Source organism: Buteo buteo, chromosome Z, assembly GCF_964188355.1.
Source record: "Buteo buteo chromosome Z, bButBut1.hap1.1, whole genome shotgun sequence".
In the NCBI taxonomy this organism is placed as follows: Eukaryota; Metazoa; Chordata; class Aves; order Accipitriformes; family Accipitridae; genus Buteo; species Buteo buteo.
In genome coordinates, this window is record NC_134204.1 from 86,797,542 (window position 1) to 86,812,338 (window position 14,797).

General features: G+C 37.4%; 1 protein-coding gene across 1 annotated transcript in view; it reads right to left on the reverse strand.

Moving 5' to 3' along the window:
• MCTP1 (multiple C2 and transmembrane domain containing 1) overlaps positions 1–14,797 on the reverse strand; it is a 287,776-nt gene that overhangs the window by 90,630 nt on the left and 182,349 nt on the right. The window contains exons 11-15 of the mRNA XM_075020099.1: positions 8,528–8,630; positions 6,305–6,407; positions 5,849–5,950; positions 5,429–5,503; positions 3,504–3,623 (exon numbers count right to left, since the gene is read on the reverse strand). Of these exons, the coding sequence (XP_074876200.1) occupies positions 3,504–3,623; positions 5,429–5,503; positions 5,849–5,950; positions 6,305–6,407; positions 8,528–8,630 (503 nt within the window). The remainder of the gene's footprint in view (positions 1–3,503; positions 3,624–5,428; positions 5,504–5,848; positions 5,951–6,304; positions 6,408–8,527; positions 8,631–14,797) is intronic.

The following is a 14,797-nucleotide window of genomic DNA, read 5'->3' on the forward strand; positions in this document are numbered from 1 at the left end:
CATTTAGGAGCTTAAGAAACATAAACACAAGCACGTAACACATTCTTGATCAGCTTCTAGACATAACAGGGCTATATGTGATATAACAAAGCTGTTTTAGAACTGAAATATTAATTTAACATTGTTGCTACACAGTTCCTTTATTCAACAGGAAATAAATACGAAAAAGGAGGAAAGATTATCAAATCTTCTGAGAGTTCAAATCCAAAGTCATATTTGAGCCAGATTGACCTATGTTTCATGAGCTATTTACAAATACTTTTGAATATCTGAAAAATAACAGCTAATAACATGTCACAGTTATACTAGCATGAAAACATAAAAAATTGTGTCTGGGTACCAATTATTCTTCTGCTGTGAATTACTGCCGCACAGAAAAAAAAAAAGGAATCAAAACCTTAAGTCATTCAGACAAAGTCCCAGTGAAGGCGATGAGCTTATGAAATTCAACAGAAACAGGTAAAATACTGTTTAGTTGAGGAAATGCATAATCTAGAACATTGAAAACTTAACTTCCAGGTTTCTGTATTTCTAGGTACAGCATGGGTAACAGCGGTCATTGAGCTGGTGCCTTTGGACAGATTTGAGAAAGAACCATCCTAAACCTTTAATAAAGCATTTCCTTTCTTAAAATGTCCCAAATAATATAAAGGTTTGAGACAGGTAAGTTCTGGAGTATAAATAATCAGCAAGCCCCTTCAAGGAACACTTTCAGTCTTGACAACTAACATTGTGACTCTCCAAGGAGAATGACTTTAAAAAGAGCTGCAGCAAACACTTCAGTGTGCAAAGAGCATAAAGCAGGTAACTGTAGCTTATTATAGAGTCACAATGTTAATCAAGGCTTTCTGTGGGTTTCCTTTCCAGATCTCTCATTAACTGCAACTAACTCAATACATTTCTGAACACTTCCATAACAGTGGCCCCATCAGAAAGCAAAGGCACGGGGTGAGGTACAAGAAAAGGGTATCTGCAATTGTAACACCAAGAACGTGGGGCAATGGGAAATCTGAAAAATCAACCCTCACATACGTAACTTGTATGAAATGGCTGTAAATCTGTATCAGGATGTTATCCACCAGGGTGCATCTTCAAATCCAACAGGAAGGGAGAAATGGTTAGTTTAAACGTTTACATCTTGTACATTATTTATTAGTCTGTCTACAGAGCTGGAAACCTCCAGAACAGCCTACTTCTCACCTCCTTTCTGGCACTGACATTTCACTGTGACATTCCTCAACGTCTGGGAGACAAGTTCAAGAGGAGATACGAATTGTGTAACAGTGAGGAGATGAAAATGAGACATATAAGTACAGCTTTTTTATAGAATCTATTAAATTCCAGCACAACCTTAGTGCAATCATAATTCAGCATTACATGTGCAAGCGAATCACTTTCAAGATTTTCAAGGGCCTATGATGGCTATGAAACTCCAGAAACCATCTAAATCCAAAGCTTATGACCATGATAGAAGTTCATGTAGGTTTGACTTGGCTAACAAAAACTTATCAATGTTTTGCCCAACAGAGGGATGATTTGATCCTTGGACAGAGTAACATCAGGTTGAAAAGCACAGGATGCACTCTGGATGCAGAGCAGGAACACATCTATGAAGTCACAGCACTGATGCAGTTGTGATGTGTCCATAACTACCACAACCACCACACAGCAAAACAAATATTAAGATGAAACTAAGCAAAGCAGGCTTTTGAGATATAAATATACATAAATAAAATCAGGAATACGTTTCTACTGCAATACACTATAACTACAGGAATGACGTATACACACTACAGACCTCAATTCTGTGTTTTATGTGTTTTCAACTACTTATTAATACATTGAATTTCTTCTATGATTGGAAACAATTACAATTTCACAGCAACACAACTTCTTTCATGGCCATAGCAGCATACCATGAGAAAGAAATAATTTCCTCTGCCCCAAAATATAGGATGTCTTTCCATTTCCTTTCTTCCACTGATGACAGGTGGGTGTTTCACACCCGTATTAAAATCAGACTTGGACAGATGAGTATTTACTAACTGGAGCAGTAATAGCAACATGAACTTTTGAGTTTTACGTAGAAACACGCATTTTCCTATGAAATTTTGATCGTTTTAAACTGAAATAATAATAGATCGTCTAAATTAAACAGCAGCAAGTATATTTAGATTTTTGCACATAGTGTAGTTACTACAGACGTCAGTAAAAGTATAAAAACCCTGAGAGTTTGAACAACACATGTATCTCCTGTACTCTTGATGAACATTGCAACCAAGGACCGACAGCTTGCTGCCATCATTTGACAGGCTACAGGGGGGTTTAACAAGTCACTTAGTACAAATTGAGCCCTGCTAGAAGAAATTCCCTGCAAAACAGCATGATTTTAGTGACACACCAAAGCACCTCATTTTACTGCTCCAGTGCAGCCAGCTCCAATGCCTGGTTTGATGTCTCCAAATTTCAGGCACCTGAACTTTAGGCACCCAAGCTCAGAGTACTGTCAGCAGACTCCCTCTATAATTATTCAAAGAAAGACTGAAAACATTCCCTGTTCCTATTCATGGTGGAGAGGCTCACAACTTCAGTATTTCAGGCAACTTAATAAATTTAGGTGTTCCAGAAAGTGTGTCCATGCATACATTTTTACTCCTGGTGGGAATCCCTCAGGCAAAAAACAAACAGGGACTCTGGTTGTGTTTGTAGTTCACACGATTTTGAAAATAAAAAGATATCCATCTGGCAAACACAATGTAATCTATAATTATGCTTGGAATTTTCAAAATTTCACAGGAAGATAAAGGTTAATATTAATGAAGCTAATGTTTATGGAGAAATAGCAGTTTCATTTAAATCACTAAAAATGAATTCACTAAAATCTCAACTATGACCACAGCTTGATGTCTAAAAGGTACTAGTTTGTTTGCATTAATGATTTTAAAGTTGGTTTTGGTTTCTTTTGGTTTGGTTTGGTTTTTTGTAATCAAGAACAGTAAATCTTAGTAAGGAAGCAACTCTGGGTCCAGAGCTTTGTAGTTCTAAAAAAGTTACAGGCATAACATATGTTGATATGTGGAGGACAAAATAACACTTATTTTATATTCATTATGTGGAAAAGCATTCATGGAATGTTCAGAACAAGTTTTAGAGTAAATATGCAATATACAAGGGGGCCAAACAAAATTTAACAGAAATACTGTATGAGAAGCTCAAGACAGATCCATAGTTCACTCACTGAGTGTATTTTGAGTTGTATCACTAGCTTATGTTATTTGTACAATTATAAATTAAAAACCCCCAACTGTTTCTATCTTGTTTGTGTGACATTTTAAACTTAATTACTTAAAAAAAAAAAAGTGAATAAACATGATTTATGGTATCTTCATAATGCAAAGTTTTAAATAAAAAAAAATCAGAACCCCCTATCAACACCGTATTATCTCTCGGTCTAGAACACAAATACACCAGGATGATTAACAATAATATAAAGAAGATCATACCAAAAAAGCAGCGAGACTTCTTGGGGGGGAATCCCAGTCAAAGCAACTGCTAATGTAGTAGGCGGCATTTATGAGCACCATGATACAACGCTTCATCCGGATAAAGTTTCTTAAGAGTAGCTGTTAAAAAGATGAAAGAATGAAAATGTTTCAAAACACCAAAATCTTCAGAAGAAGCTCATGCTTACAATACTGTCATTCTTAACCTCAGTGAATACTGAGAAAATAACCTGCTAAGCTCTCTAGCTCACAAATTGAGAGAGTTTAAAATCTGAGAGACTTGGAAGAGACAAAATGTTAGTTGTGCCAATTGATACTTGTTGAATTTAATTCTAAATGGTACACAAATTGTTGTTCAATTTTAAAAAGCCACTTGCAAAATTTCACAAATTATTTTGTTAGTAAGATTTCAGAGTTTTATTAAGTAGGCAAGACTTTCCCCATTCTCAAGTACTTAGCAAATTTTGGTCTTTCTTAATAAAGAGATGCTGTAGGACACTAATGTGAAAACATGCAAAATTTCTGCTCTAATCTACTTAAGATCACCTGCACACTTTACATACAATTTTTCTTTCACTGGTAACAAATTTGTCTGCTGTGATGTATTTTAACCACCCATTTTTAAGTATTTGTAACAGTAACTTTAACTGCATACATTCAATCTATATAGAAATGAGACATAATAGCGCTGGGTTTTGATTCTGGACAACCCTTAAATTCCCTAAAATGGCAATATGCTTGACCAAAAAAAAATGTGAACAAACAAGCGAATGATTTCATTTGTGTATTGAGTAGCACAGAAAATGCTAGGCAGGTAAGACACATTCACCTTTGGAAAATGTGGATGTTTTAAAATGCAACCATATCAGTCATACATAAAGTTTCCTTCCCCGCCCCCCCCCAAGTGGGGTATCCCATGCAAGCCAATTAAAAAAACCCCAAAACCCAAAGTAGGTATTTAAAGTTTACTCCTCCTGCCATCTGCAAAAAGCACAATGCCATGTTCTGTTATGAAAGTGGGGAGAAGAATGAGTCTTGAATAAAAGGCCTTGCTGTTTCTTTGGTGGAATAGTAGTGCAAAATGCAGTTTTAGTAACTGCATTACTCACAACAGTAAAGAAAGAAATATTTTGCCTCTTGAATTTTTTTTTAAATGAATACATCATTCAACTGATGTAAAATTCACCTAGCCTACAATTTAAATTATGCTCAAGTCTATAAGCTTTCAGCGAAATCAAAACCAGTTTTGAGACCTTTGCCTTTTCACTGCAAACAACAAATACCTTGTTCCCACAGTCTAACCAAAAGCCCTGTTCTCTCCATATAAAATACATCATATGTGGAACATGAAAAACTGAATCAAAGTAGTTCAAGTGGAAAAAAAGTTTTGTGTTTAAATATATTTTTATCAAAACATTAAAACTATGAATGGCAAAAACACCTAGGGAAAAAAAAAAAGGGTCCAGACATTTCCTACCCACAGGACTCTCAAAAGTAATACAGTTTTAGTCTGCTTTCACCTTTGATTCAAACCTCACTCAACTAACTTATTTAAAATTTGGTTAAAAGAATGATAAAAGACTCTCTACCCTGCAACAAACGGAGATCTTTTGGGTCAAGGTTAACAGCAAAAATTTATGCAAGACTTAGTTTACATGCACCTGTGCTATAATCTGATATGTGTGGAACCTGATGGTTTCAACTGTGTTCTTATTCACGTATTTCAAGGAAATTAAGCTGCAATTTATAGAGGGGATACAATAAACCCATGTATTTTGTTTCTGCCTTTTCCAACCTATCATATTCTTTTGTAAACAGGTAATGAAAATGTCATTCTTTACCCTCACAGTATGATACCAGATATTTGGATGTGCACACTTGATATTAAGGCTTTCGGAAAGGATTAGTGTTTCCTTACTCTTTACCTGTTTAGACAGTCTGTTTTCCTCTTCAATGTACTTCTGTTCTTTGGGCATTAAGGTTCGTATGCTGGCTTTCACCTATGCATTAAAATGTGTGTCAATATCTCAAGCTTACTCGCTCTTTACTAATAACACATGCTTCAATTTGCAAAAATTACGAAGTTTCAAAGTCATGGCTGCCAAGCCCGCAACACATAAACGTACACAGAGGCATGAGTTGCCGCTCCTTACATTAGCAGCAATAGCAGCGGCAGCAGCAACAAAAAGAGTGGGTGTGCCAGGCAGTGGCAGAAGAGTATTCTGTAGTATACATCAAGGTTTAGAGAAAATGAGGAATGACAGAAATTCTCTACAAATCAGGAACAAAAGCTTTCATGAAACTGAACTCTTTAGCAGTACAAAAAAGCCAAAGTTAAGACTTACAGCATTAAAAATCACATCTATTTCAAGATAGATGACCCCCTTTGTTGGCCCTGTCAGCTCCTTGTTTTTCAAGACGTAGGCTTTCTGTTCACCATTTTGAATCTGCAGGAAAAGGACATGACAGCCGTCTGTCTCGCGGTCTCCGCTGAATACACCCCCCCGGTGACCCCTGACCCCCAGCTGCTGAAACTGACAGAGAACCCAAAACAACTGTGGCAAGTCTGACAAGTACCTGTTCATTACCAGGACCGAGTCTGTCAGGAAAAATTAACTATCATGGGATTCAACATGGCCGTGAATTGAGTATGTTAAAATTTTAGTGTTCTTATTACAGACCTTGGTTGAGAAATGACAGACACAGAGCTGCAAATCTTTTTTTTCCTGGTTTTTTTTTTTTTTTTCCCCCCCCTTCAGCGGGAAAAATTCAGAGCAGCATGTCAGGTGAATGAGACTTACAGACAGCAATGGTATAGCAACTTTGCCTAGAAAGTCAGCACTCCGATCGCGGTCTTCGTCATAAACTGTCACTTCAAGCACCGAGTGGATGTCTTTAATATTGCTACAAAGGGAGAGGCACACACAGAAGAGAGAAGTCACCTACACCAGCAGGTACCAAGGACAAAAGCATGAAAGGTTAGCAAAAAACAGATACCCATCTATTCTCCAACCATGGCAGAGAACAGAACTTAAGTAAACGAGGCATCCCTGCGTATAACTGAAACGCTTTCTAAGGGCTGCAGCAATCACTCCCTCTCTCTGCGAGGCAAAATTTCCCAGCAGAAGTTTTCCGAAGGATGTTGCTTTAAATCTCCTACCTGGGGTTTGTGCCGCATGAGCTGCAAGGAGAGCCAGCGCAGAGCAGCACTGGGGGATTTACAGCGGCGAGCAGCAGGACTGAGAGCCTTTAAAGACCATCCCTTAAACACTGCTGTCCTTGCAGCAATTCCTACTGCAAACACCGTGAAATCCGTAGGTTTGTAAACGAAAACAATTACCAGCTACATGGGCGCTTCCTTGCACTGAGAACGAGCTCTTTAATTCTGAAATCCTTGCTTAATTACAAGTATACAAGTCATTACAACAAATTAGGAACAAGCAATATGAAACGATGCTTTTTTTCAGCTACTACTGTTTTTTGCCTGCGAGCTATTAAACACTCTACCACCATGCACAACAAATGTCACCGTACATTGTAAACTCTCAAGTGAAAAATTCACATGCCTTATTCAGAGAAAAAAATAGAATTGTTTGAGAGAACTCATCTTTGATCAAATGGCTGATCTAGGAAATATAAATTTAAGCAAAGCAATTTAACTTCAGTAAAATATATGCCTCCAGATGAAACTGGATTGCTAGCCCGAAATTAATTAACAAATCTGAGCATAAATAAAATAGTCAGTGCAAATATACGTAGAAGAGAGGTGAAAACTCTCCTTGAAGGCCTTTTGAGCTTTTCTATTTGATTCCTGATTAGTCTTTTGTCCTCTACAAAACCAGGCAATTTCTTATGCAGAGAAAACTGTCGAGCAGTAGGGGTTGATTAGTTATTGGCTCTATTAGTAGACAATTAAAAATAAATTAATGAAGAATTTAGCATCATTTTGCAGATACCTAAATGAGAACTACGTTAATAAGCTTCCGAGAAGTACAACTGTTGTGAGATTTTTTCTTTTGTTCTGAGTTCATTCCTGAGAGCTCACTGCAGGGCAAGAAAAGCTACGGATGCCAAATATATGAATGACAAATTTAGAGGCGAAAAAAAAAAAGAAAATTAAGATCAGACTATATTTTGAGATCAAGGGTAAAACATTGTATTTTCATTTATGATAAAGTGAAGTAAGTGTACACAAAGCTTCTACTGGTTTTGTAGTGGATTGTTAGCTGATTTCAGCAGCTGAGAAACCTGCAACTGATCAGTTTTCTACTCATAGGTGTCACATTGCAGTCAGATTGAGAGAAGCAGGGAGAAAAAGAAGGCAATTGAGCAAGACAAATAACAGACACATTTTGTTTGTGGAAGACTTTTTTTCTATTTCGTCAGAGCCTTCTACTGTCTTCAAAATAACAGAAGGATAAAAAAAATCCAACTGCATCACCTCTACTTAAACTAAATGTTTAAGACTGTGTTTTACCCAATAGCAGCATTGTGCTAGTATGATACTAGATGGTATTGTGAGAAGTGCAGTTGGTAAATGGAAAGAACAAGCAGAAAGTATGTGATCATAATTCAGAGGAGTATGAAGGCATTTAAAATTCCTTCCTTTATATAGTTATCTAATGTTTATTAAAGTTAACAAACACATTTTAATGAAGGTCATAATCACAATACCCTTTTTTCCACCCAAAACTTCAGGGCCAAATCCAGTGTGATGGATTTGGCCCTTGAAACTCTCACTGAAGCTGGCAGGAGTCTGGAGTGCTTAGCATTACTCATACCTAGTTTCCAAGAAACAGACCTTGCTTTTTTACCTTTACAATGGTGCCTCTTCTCTATTTTCTTTTCATGTTTTTAATCGTCAAAAAAGTATTCAGCTGTTTGGTTTAGAAATATCAGTATGTCATCATTATCCTTCTTCAGAATCAGCAGCAGGTATCTTTGATTCACACATATATCCCCCTCAAACCCTCCCCCCACAGCATCCCCCTCCGCCAAAACACTCACAAAATCCAAACACCTACAATGTGAAGATTTTGTTCCATTCTGGATTGAGGTTCTTGTAAACGGTATGGGTCAGCAGTCTGTCATTGTTCAATTCAACTACACAAAATGGGTCACTTTTACCTATAAGAGAAAATTTGGAACAAAATTTATGAACTAAGAAAATCCACCATGAGCAAGGTTTATATAAAAATCAGTTTGGTTTTTTTTTTTTTTTTCCTAAGCTGCATTGTAATTCTCTCAGGAATTAATTCAGGGAAGTCCTATGGTCTGCATTATATTCAAGTTGATCATAACAGACTGTTCATCTCTGTAATCCTAAAAGAACATCTTTTTTGTCTTTAAAAAAAAAAAGAAAAGAAAAGAAAAAAAAAATCACCATACAGACTTTTCTGATGAAAAAACAGCATGTTCCTAAAAGGTGCCAAGCACCCTTCTGAGACAGCTAAGAGAACTTTACTTTAATGGTGCCAATCCTACATTGACTGTAATGATAACATAATTAGAGCATTTTGATATGTAGGAAATGTATTATTCCATATTATTTGTAATAACATAGCACCTATGATACTTATCCAAAGATTACTATGCCCTACATGTTTCATGCTGTACAAATCCTCTCCCCAAAATCAAAAAGCCTTAAAGACAGTCTCAGATAAAAGCCTAATACCAGAGAAAATGGGCAAGTACAATTAAACAATGAGACGATATCAGCTGGAATGATGGGCTGTAGTCTCAGCACAGCAGAAGCTCAAGCGTGGTTGAGATTTTTGTATACATTAAAGCACAATGAAGTAGCTTTGCATATATTTACAAGAAGGTCCCTCAGCATGAAAGCCACCACAGGAGAAAGTATGAAGATGCTGCTTTGAAAATGTAATATGTAGATAATGGAAGCAGTATCCTGGACTGGATATGGAAGTTGGGGTTTTTTTAAGCCAAAGAAAAAGAATGGGCAAAGGAACTGTGTGGGGGTGGGTGCCCCTGAATGTGAAATAAGCAGTTTACAGCCAATGACTGCAGGTGAGCAGTGCTTAGATACCAAGCAAAGAGTACGAAAAATCATGCAGACTGAAAGTTTAGGGGGATGACATGAAACTTAGACTAAGCTTTTTCTTAGATATCCACAAGGCCAAGGTTTGTATTTGGAAAGGAGAAGAAGGAAGTAGGCAACAGAATCTCATGCTTAACAACAGTTTGCATGTGTAAAAAAGGAGGTCTCCAAAGAGGGAGGAAGAAAAAGTAGGGAAGATTGATATCTCCAGGGTTTTGGGGCAACCCTGAAATTTCCTGGAAGGTTAAGAAGGAGTTGCGAGGAAGATCTGAGGAACAGCTATGATGGAAGGAGCAGTAATGAAAACATGAGGGGCATGGTGAGAAGACAGTTGCAATAAAGAGGCAATAAAGGGAAGAAATCAGTGTGGAGTAAATTATTTAACTCGTATTTCAAATTATGACAGTAATGACAACCACTATAAATGCTGGCCAAGACAGAGGGATGCTATCCCTCCTACCTATTTTGATCTCCTCCAGTAATCAGAGGGAACAACATTTGCCTTTGGCACAGAATACAAGTGTATGCATTATTTTCATGTAAGGCTACAGATATGTAAGCAGAAAGCCGTAGAATAAATTGCTGCTTCCAGAACTCAAGGGAACTTTGTCTGATGGAAATTAACAACTGAGTTGCATACTACCAAGTGGCTCATTCTTGACTCCGGACTTTCTTTGGACAGCACAGTGTTTGAAAGTTATTGAGTGTTGGCATTGGCCTTCCACAATCAAATCTAGCACACTAAGCAATTGTATTTCACAATGTCTTCAATAATTCCGTACTGCTTTGTCGTGCATTATAAGAAGCCATAAATTGAGTAGCTCAATGGGGCTACATTAATGATATTAGGGAGGCATGTAATTTGTTTCATACCTTATACAAATGACAATGAAATCAATATTTAGACAAAGCTGTCCAGGGGTCACATCTCCCAAACTGCAGTATTGATTCAGACTACATCAGAGGTTAATGTGCATATTATTAACTTTAATGATAAAGAATAATTGTTTTAAACACATTGTGAATTAAAGTTAGAGTTGATGTTTACCTTCTCTAGAAAATAATATATCACTGAATCTTTCCTATTAAACTTGAAAAATGATTAATTCATTAGTCAGCAGAGATGGATATATCATACGTCTCAACGTTTTCCTACTTCACAAGCCTAAAAGGTGGTAGGAAACGTTAACATATTTATTTAGGTTGTTTAGGTTTCAGTATTTGAAAAAGAAACACCCAGAAGATAGTTAAAACAACAAAGCAGAACACACATAGCAGGTGAGCTAGATGATATTACTTTATCTCCTTTTTTAAAGTATCATCAATTTTATTTGCATATGATGGTACAATGTGATTTGTGCTTAGTAATTGTATACAGACACAGGAAAATGCACTGCAGTGTCTAAAAGCCACCTTCTGTAAACAAAGAGAAAGTATTTACTACATTCATTTATTTTCCACATCTGCACTTTTTCAGTGACTCTCCTTATAGATTTATATGGATATCAACCCACTTAAGAAAGCTAAATAATATGTAACATCAATCACAGAGGTCCTCGATCAAACCAAAGACAAATGGTTTTCAGAAATAAAAAAATCCCCCTTCACACTCAACATTTCATGTCTCATCCCCCCTATAGCTTGAAAAGAGTTCGAGACCAAATTTGACAAAAGGTAATATTGTAAAATAGTACAAGGGAAGGCCCAAATATAATTGCTGACAAGTAAAAGTTTTCCAGCTATGAATATCTCTACTAAGGAATACTGTTTTTACCATATGAGGAGGCTATGAAGTTCCCATATGCAAAGCCCTTCACCATCATCTATGGGCACTTCTTCCATATGCTAAAACACTCATAACCAAGCTGGGTATCTTAAACGCAACACTCTTCACTGACGTGCTAAACATATGGTATGTGCAAACGTTATTTGGATACCAACCCAAATAAGCGAACAGGATCCAGAAAGACAAAGCCAGAGCAATGTACAAGTACTTGGTGAAACTCATATCCATCTGTCATCTTTCAAGTTCTCATTATTAGAAAGAATAACTGCAATCTTAACCCTCACTGAAAGCCATGGCAACCTGCTGCATTGCCAGAGTGTTCAAAATAGTGGGATCATTCCCAATGAAAGCCTTAAGAGAGCACTAAAATATTAAAGACGTCATCTTTAGGTCTCCTTGGTCTCTAGGAGGACCAAGGAAACTGGGAACTTACAACTTATATTCATCACTATATTATTCAAAACCAGTATCTTAAGCACAACACATACTTTAACCAAGGCAGCCTCAGACAGCTTCTGTCTAGTTAGTGCAACTAGCGCGGTTTTCCTCAATTTTATATAAAAGAACCACACATGCTCAGAACAGTATGCGTTGTCCATCTAGCAGTTCTAAAAGTACACTTTAAAACCTTTGCTTAGACTTGTGCTGCCTAAGCTCACTTACAATCATTTGAAATTATGTTGTCATCACAGGTATGCCTTTCACTATAGACTAAATCACGACTGTCATATATCACCATATATCACCTGTCATATGTCAAGAAATTCTACCCAAATCCCTGTGTCTACTGAGGATCTTCCAACTAGCCCCCTGCTCCATGCCTTTTGTAGGCCTCCAGCTACTCTTCCAGTGACTTTAGAGGTACTTAACTCTATTGATCAGGAGAACATCCACAAAGGTCTTCTGAATACAGCCCTAAATGTGTGCTCAGTGCTGTGCAAGGGTAAGACGACCACCACCTGCTTAAGGCACTTACACTTTAAAAACATGCTCCCAGCACCACTGAAACCAGCACTTATGATTTTGAGCAATCCCATGGCCTTAGTGGGACTAATCACTATTACACTTAGCACAGCTGGAAGGAATTCACGATACAAATAGTAAAAACCAGTGAAGTACACCTTCCAATTTACTGAAATCAGACCTGCAGTAAACCTTAATAAGAAGTAAAACAGATCTCATTAATCCATTTTGTTGCTGTAACATCTCATGCTTTTTGGACTCTACTTGTACAGTCCTAAGGGCTCCTGAAATGAGAGAAATAAAGTGCTAAGTTACATAATATGCATAATAATCTGCAAGGGAAAGCAGAGTCTCTTTTGATGGATCTCCCTCACCTTTTTTTGCCCTTTACCCATTACAAACCTGGACTGTCTGAGAATGTCCCCTAGAAGGAACTCTACTTTGTAATGTAGGCTACCACTGAAAAAAACTAAAGAACCACTTATCTTTTGAAGCTTCCCATTTTATTCATCATGCCACACACTGCATCTAGTTTGACAGATATTCTTGTTTTGCTATGCTGTATTGCATTTAATCTTCAGACAGTCAGCAAGACTGGAGCACAAACTGAGATTACTTTACTTAGATCTAAGTAAAGTGTTTTACTTCAGTCAACACGGTGTCCTTCACATTGTGCCCTTCATGTTAATTAACATGTTAGTCTTTTACTTGTCACCTTACTTCTCAGAACTACCACATCCCCCTGGATGAACTGTACACCCATCAGCTGAAACCTGCCCAACTCTAAGACAGTGGTTAAGCTGCAAGAGAGGCTAACCAGGAACTAGAGAGGTCTTATTTGTTACTTGCTTCAAAACTCAAAATCTCCCACAGCCCTGGAAATCCTTCACAAAAGAAATAGTCAGTTCAGAGCTCAGACTAATTCTCTGGACTTCAGAAGGTTGGCCACTGGAACAACTTTTTTTCCCCCAGCAAGTATATAAAATACACTTTTTCCTCACAGAAGAGAGACCTAAATAGTGACAAATTTTAACTACTTCTCAAAATATTTAGAACTCAACCTCCACACAATTTTATCTTCTGGATGTTCTTCTCGAGTAGCTACAGCACATCACCTAACAGTTTTGCCGTGTTTTTCACTTGTAAAAGTTTGGGAAAGGCCCTTTCCACCAGTTCAAAGACCACAGGACTTCCACATTTGTAGATCAGCTGGCTCGCTATGCTGGAATTCATCAGCAAGCACCAAAGATGTTAGGTGGCTTGTGAACCCTTGTGAACTGATGTTCTAGGGCTGGTGGACTGGTCTCAGACACGTGTCACTGCAGCCCATCTTCCAGGCTGGAGGTGAGCTCAACTCTGCCCAACAAAATGTTGGGCGTCATCTCAAATTCAACTCCAAAAGTACTGCTTTTTCACAAGTGACCAAATGACATGTGACTAATTCAGATGCAAGTATCTTTTGCTGGTATAAATATGAACTTTACCTGAAAATTAGAGCTGTCAAACTGCAATACAATATAATTCATATTTCTGGGCAAGTTAAACAGATACAGCCTTCAACTGTCCCTGAGGGGGAAGTTGTCCAATAAAAATTTTGATTCTTGGTAGATTGTTTTCCCAGCAAAAATTCATTTTGGGGCACAGCAATTCTTCCAAATAGGGACTTCAATTCAACATAATTGCACTTCTGCACTCACTTTCTAGCTCCAATTGTACACAAAGCAGAGTTCTCCTTGATGAAAAGCTATCAAAGCTTAAATTTACATTTCTTGCTTGCCATGTTTTGCACAAGTTAAACCGTGATGTCCTTTTATTATAAAAGTCTATTAAATACATGCATTTGTCTCCAGAAAAATGCATGTCATCTGCATATTATTTGGTTAATATTGTAGAAAAGGAGACTTTAGTAAACAAACATATGGACACATCCATATTTTATGCAGTAAGATGATTCCCTCTTTTAGAGTGGCAAAAACCACCTGTGTACAGTCATAAACATCTTGCTCTTCTGTTTTCAATCTTTGAAAATCCAGCCTGTAGGAAAGAAAATAAAAACCAGAAAGACCACCAGTCACTGTAGAACAACTCTTTCTTTCTTAATCAGGGCTGCCCTGGACTCTTACAAGGAACTACCATGGGTGCAATTGCTTTTCAGAGTAGATGCAAGCCAATAAGCACACGGCAGATCTACCTGTGCCCTGATAAATTTATTATACTTCATAAGGATTAATTCCCAAGGGACAGCAGATAGCATGGGGCGAGCTCCCCATGAGCCCTGTAGAGATACTTCTACCATGGCTACAGGAAGCATGCATTGCTTCAGTATACATCCAGAGACACAAACAATTTCCTAGTTTTGTTTCTTCAACAGTTTTCTCAACAAAAGGACCCACATGGCAGGCTAAATAGAGATTGGCATTTAGTATTTACCTGTCACTGATCAGTCCATAAAGTTATATGAAGTGACAGAAAGTCAGCTCCAGCATT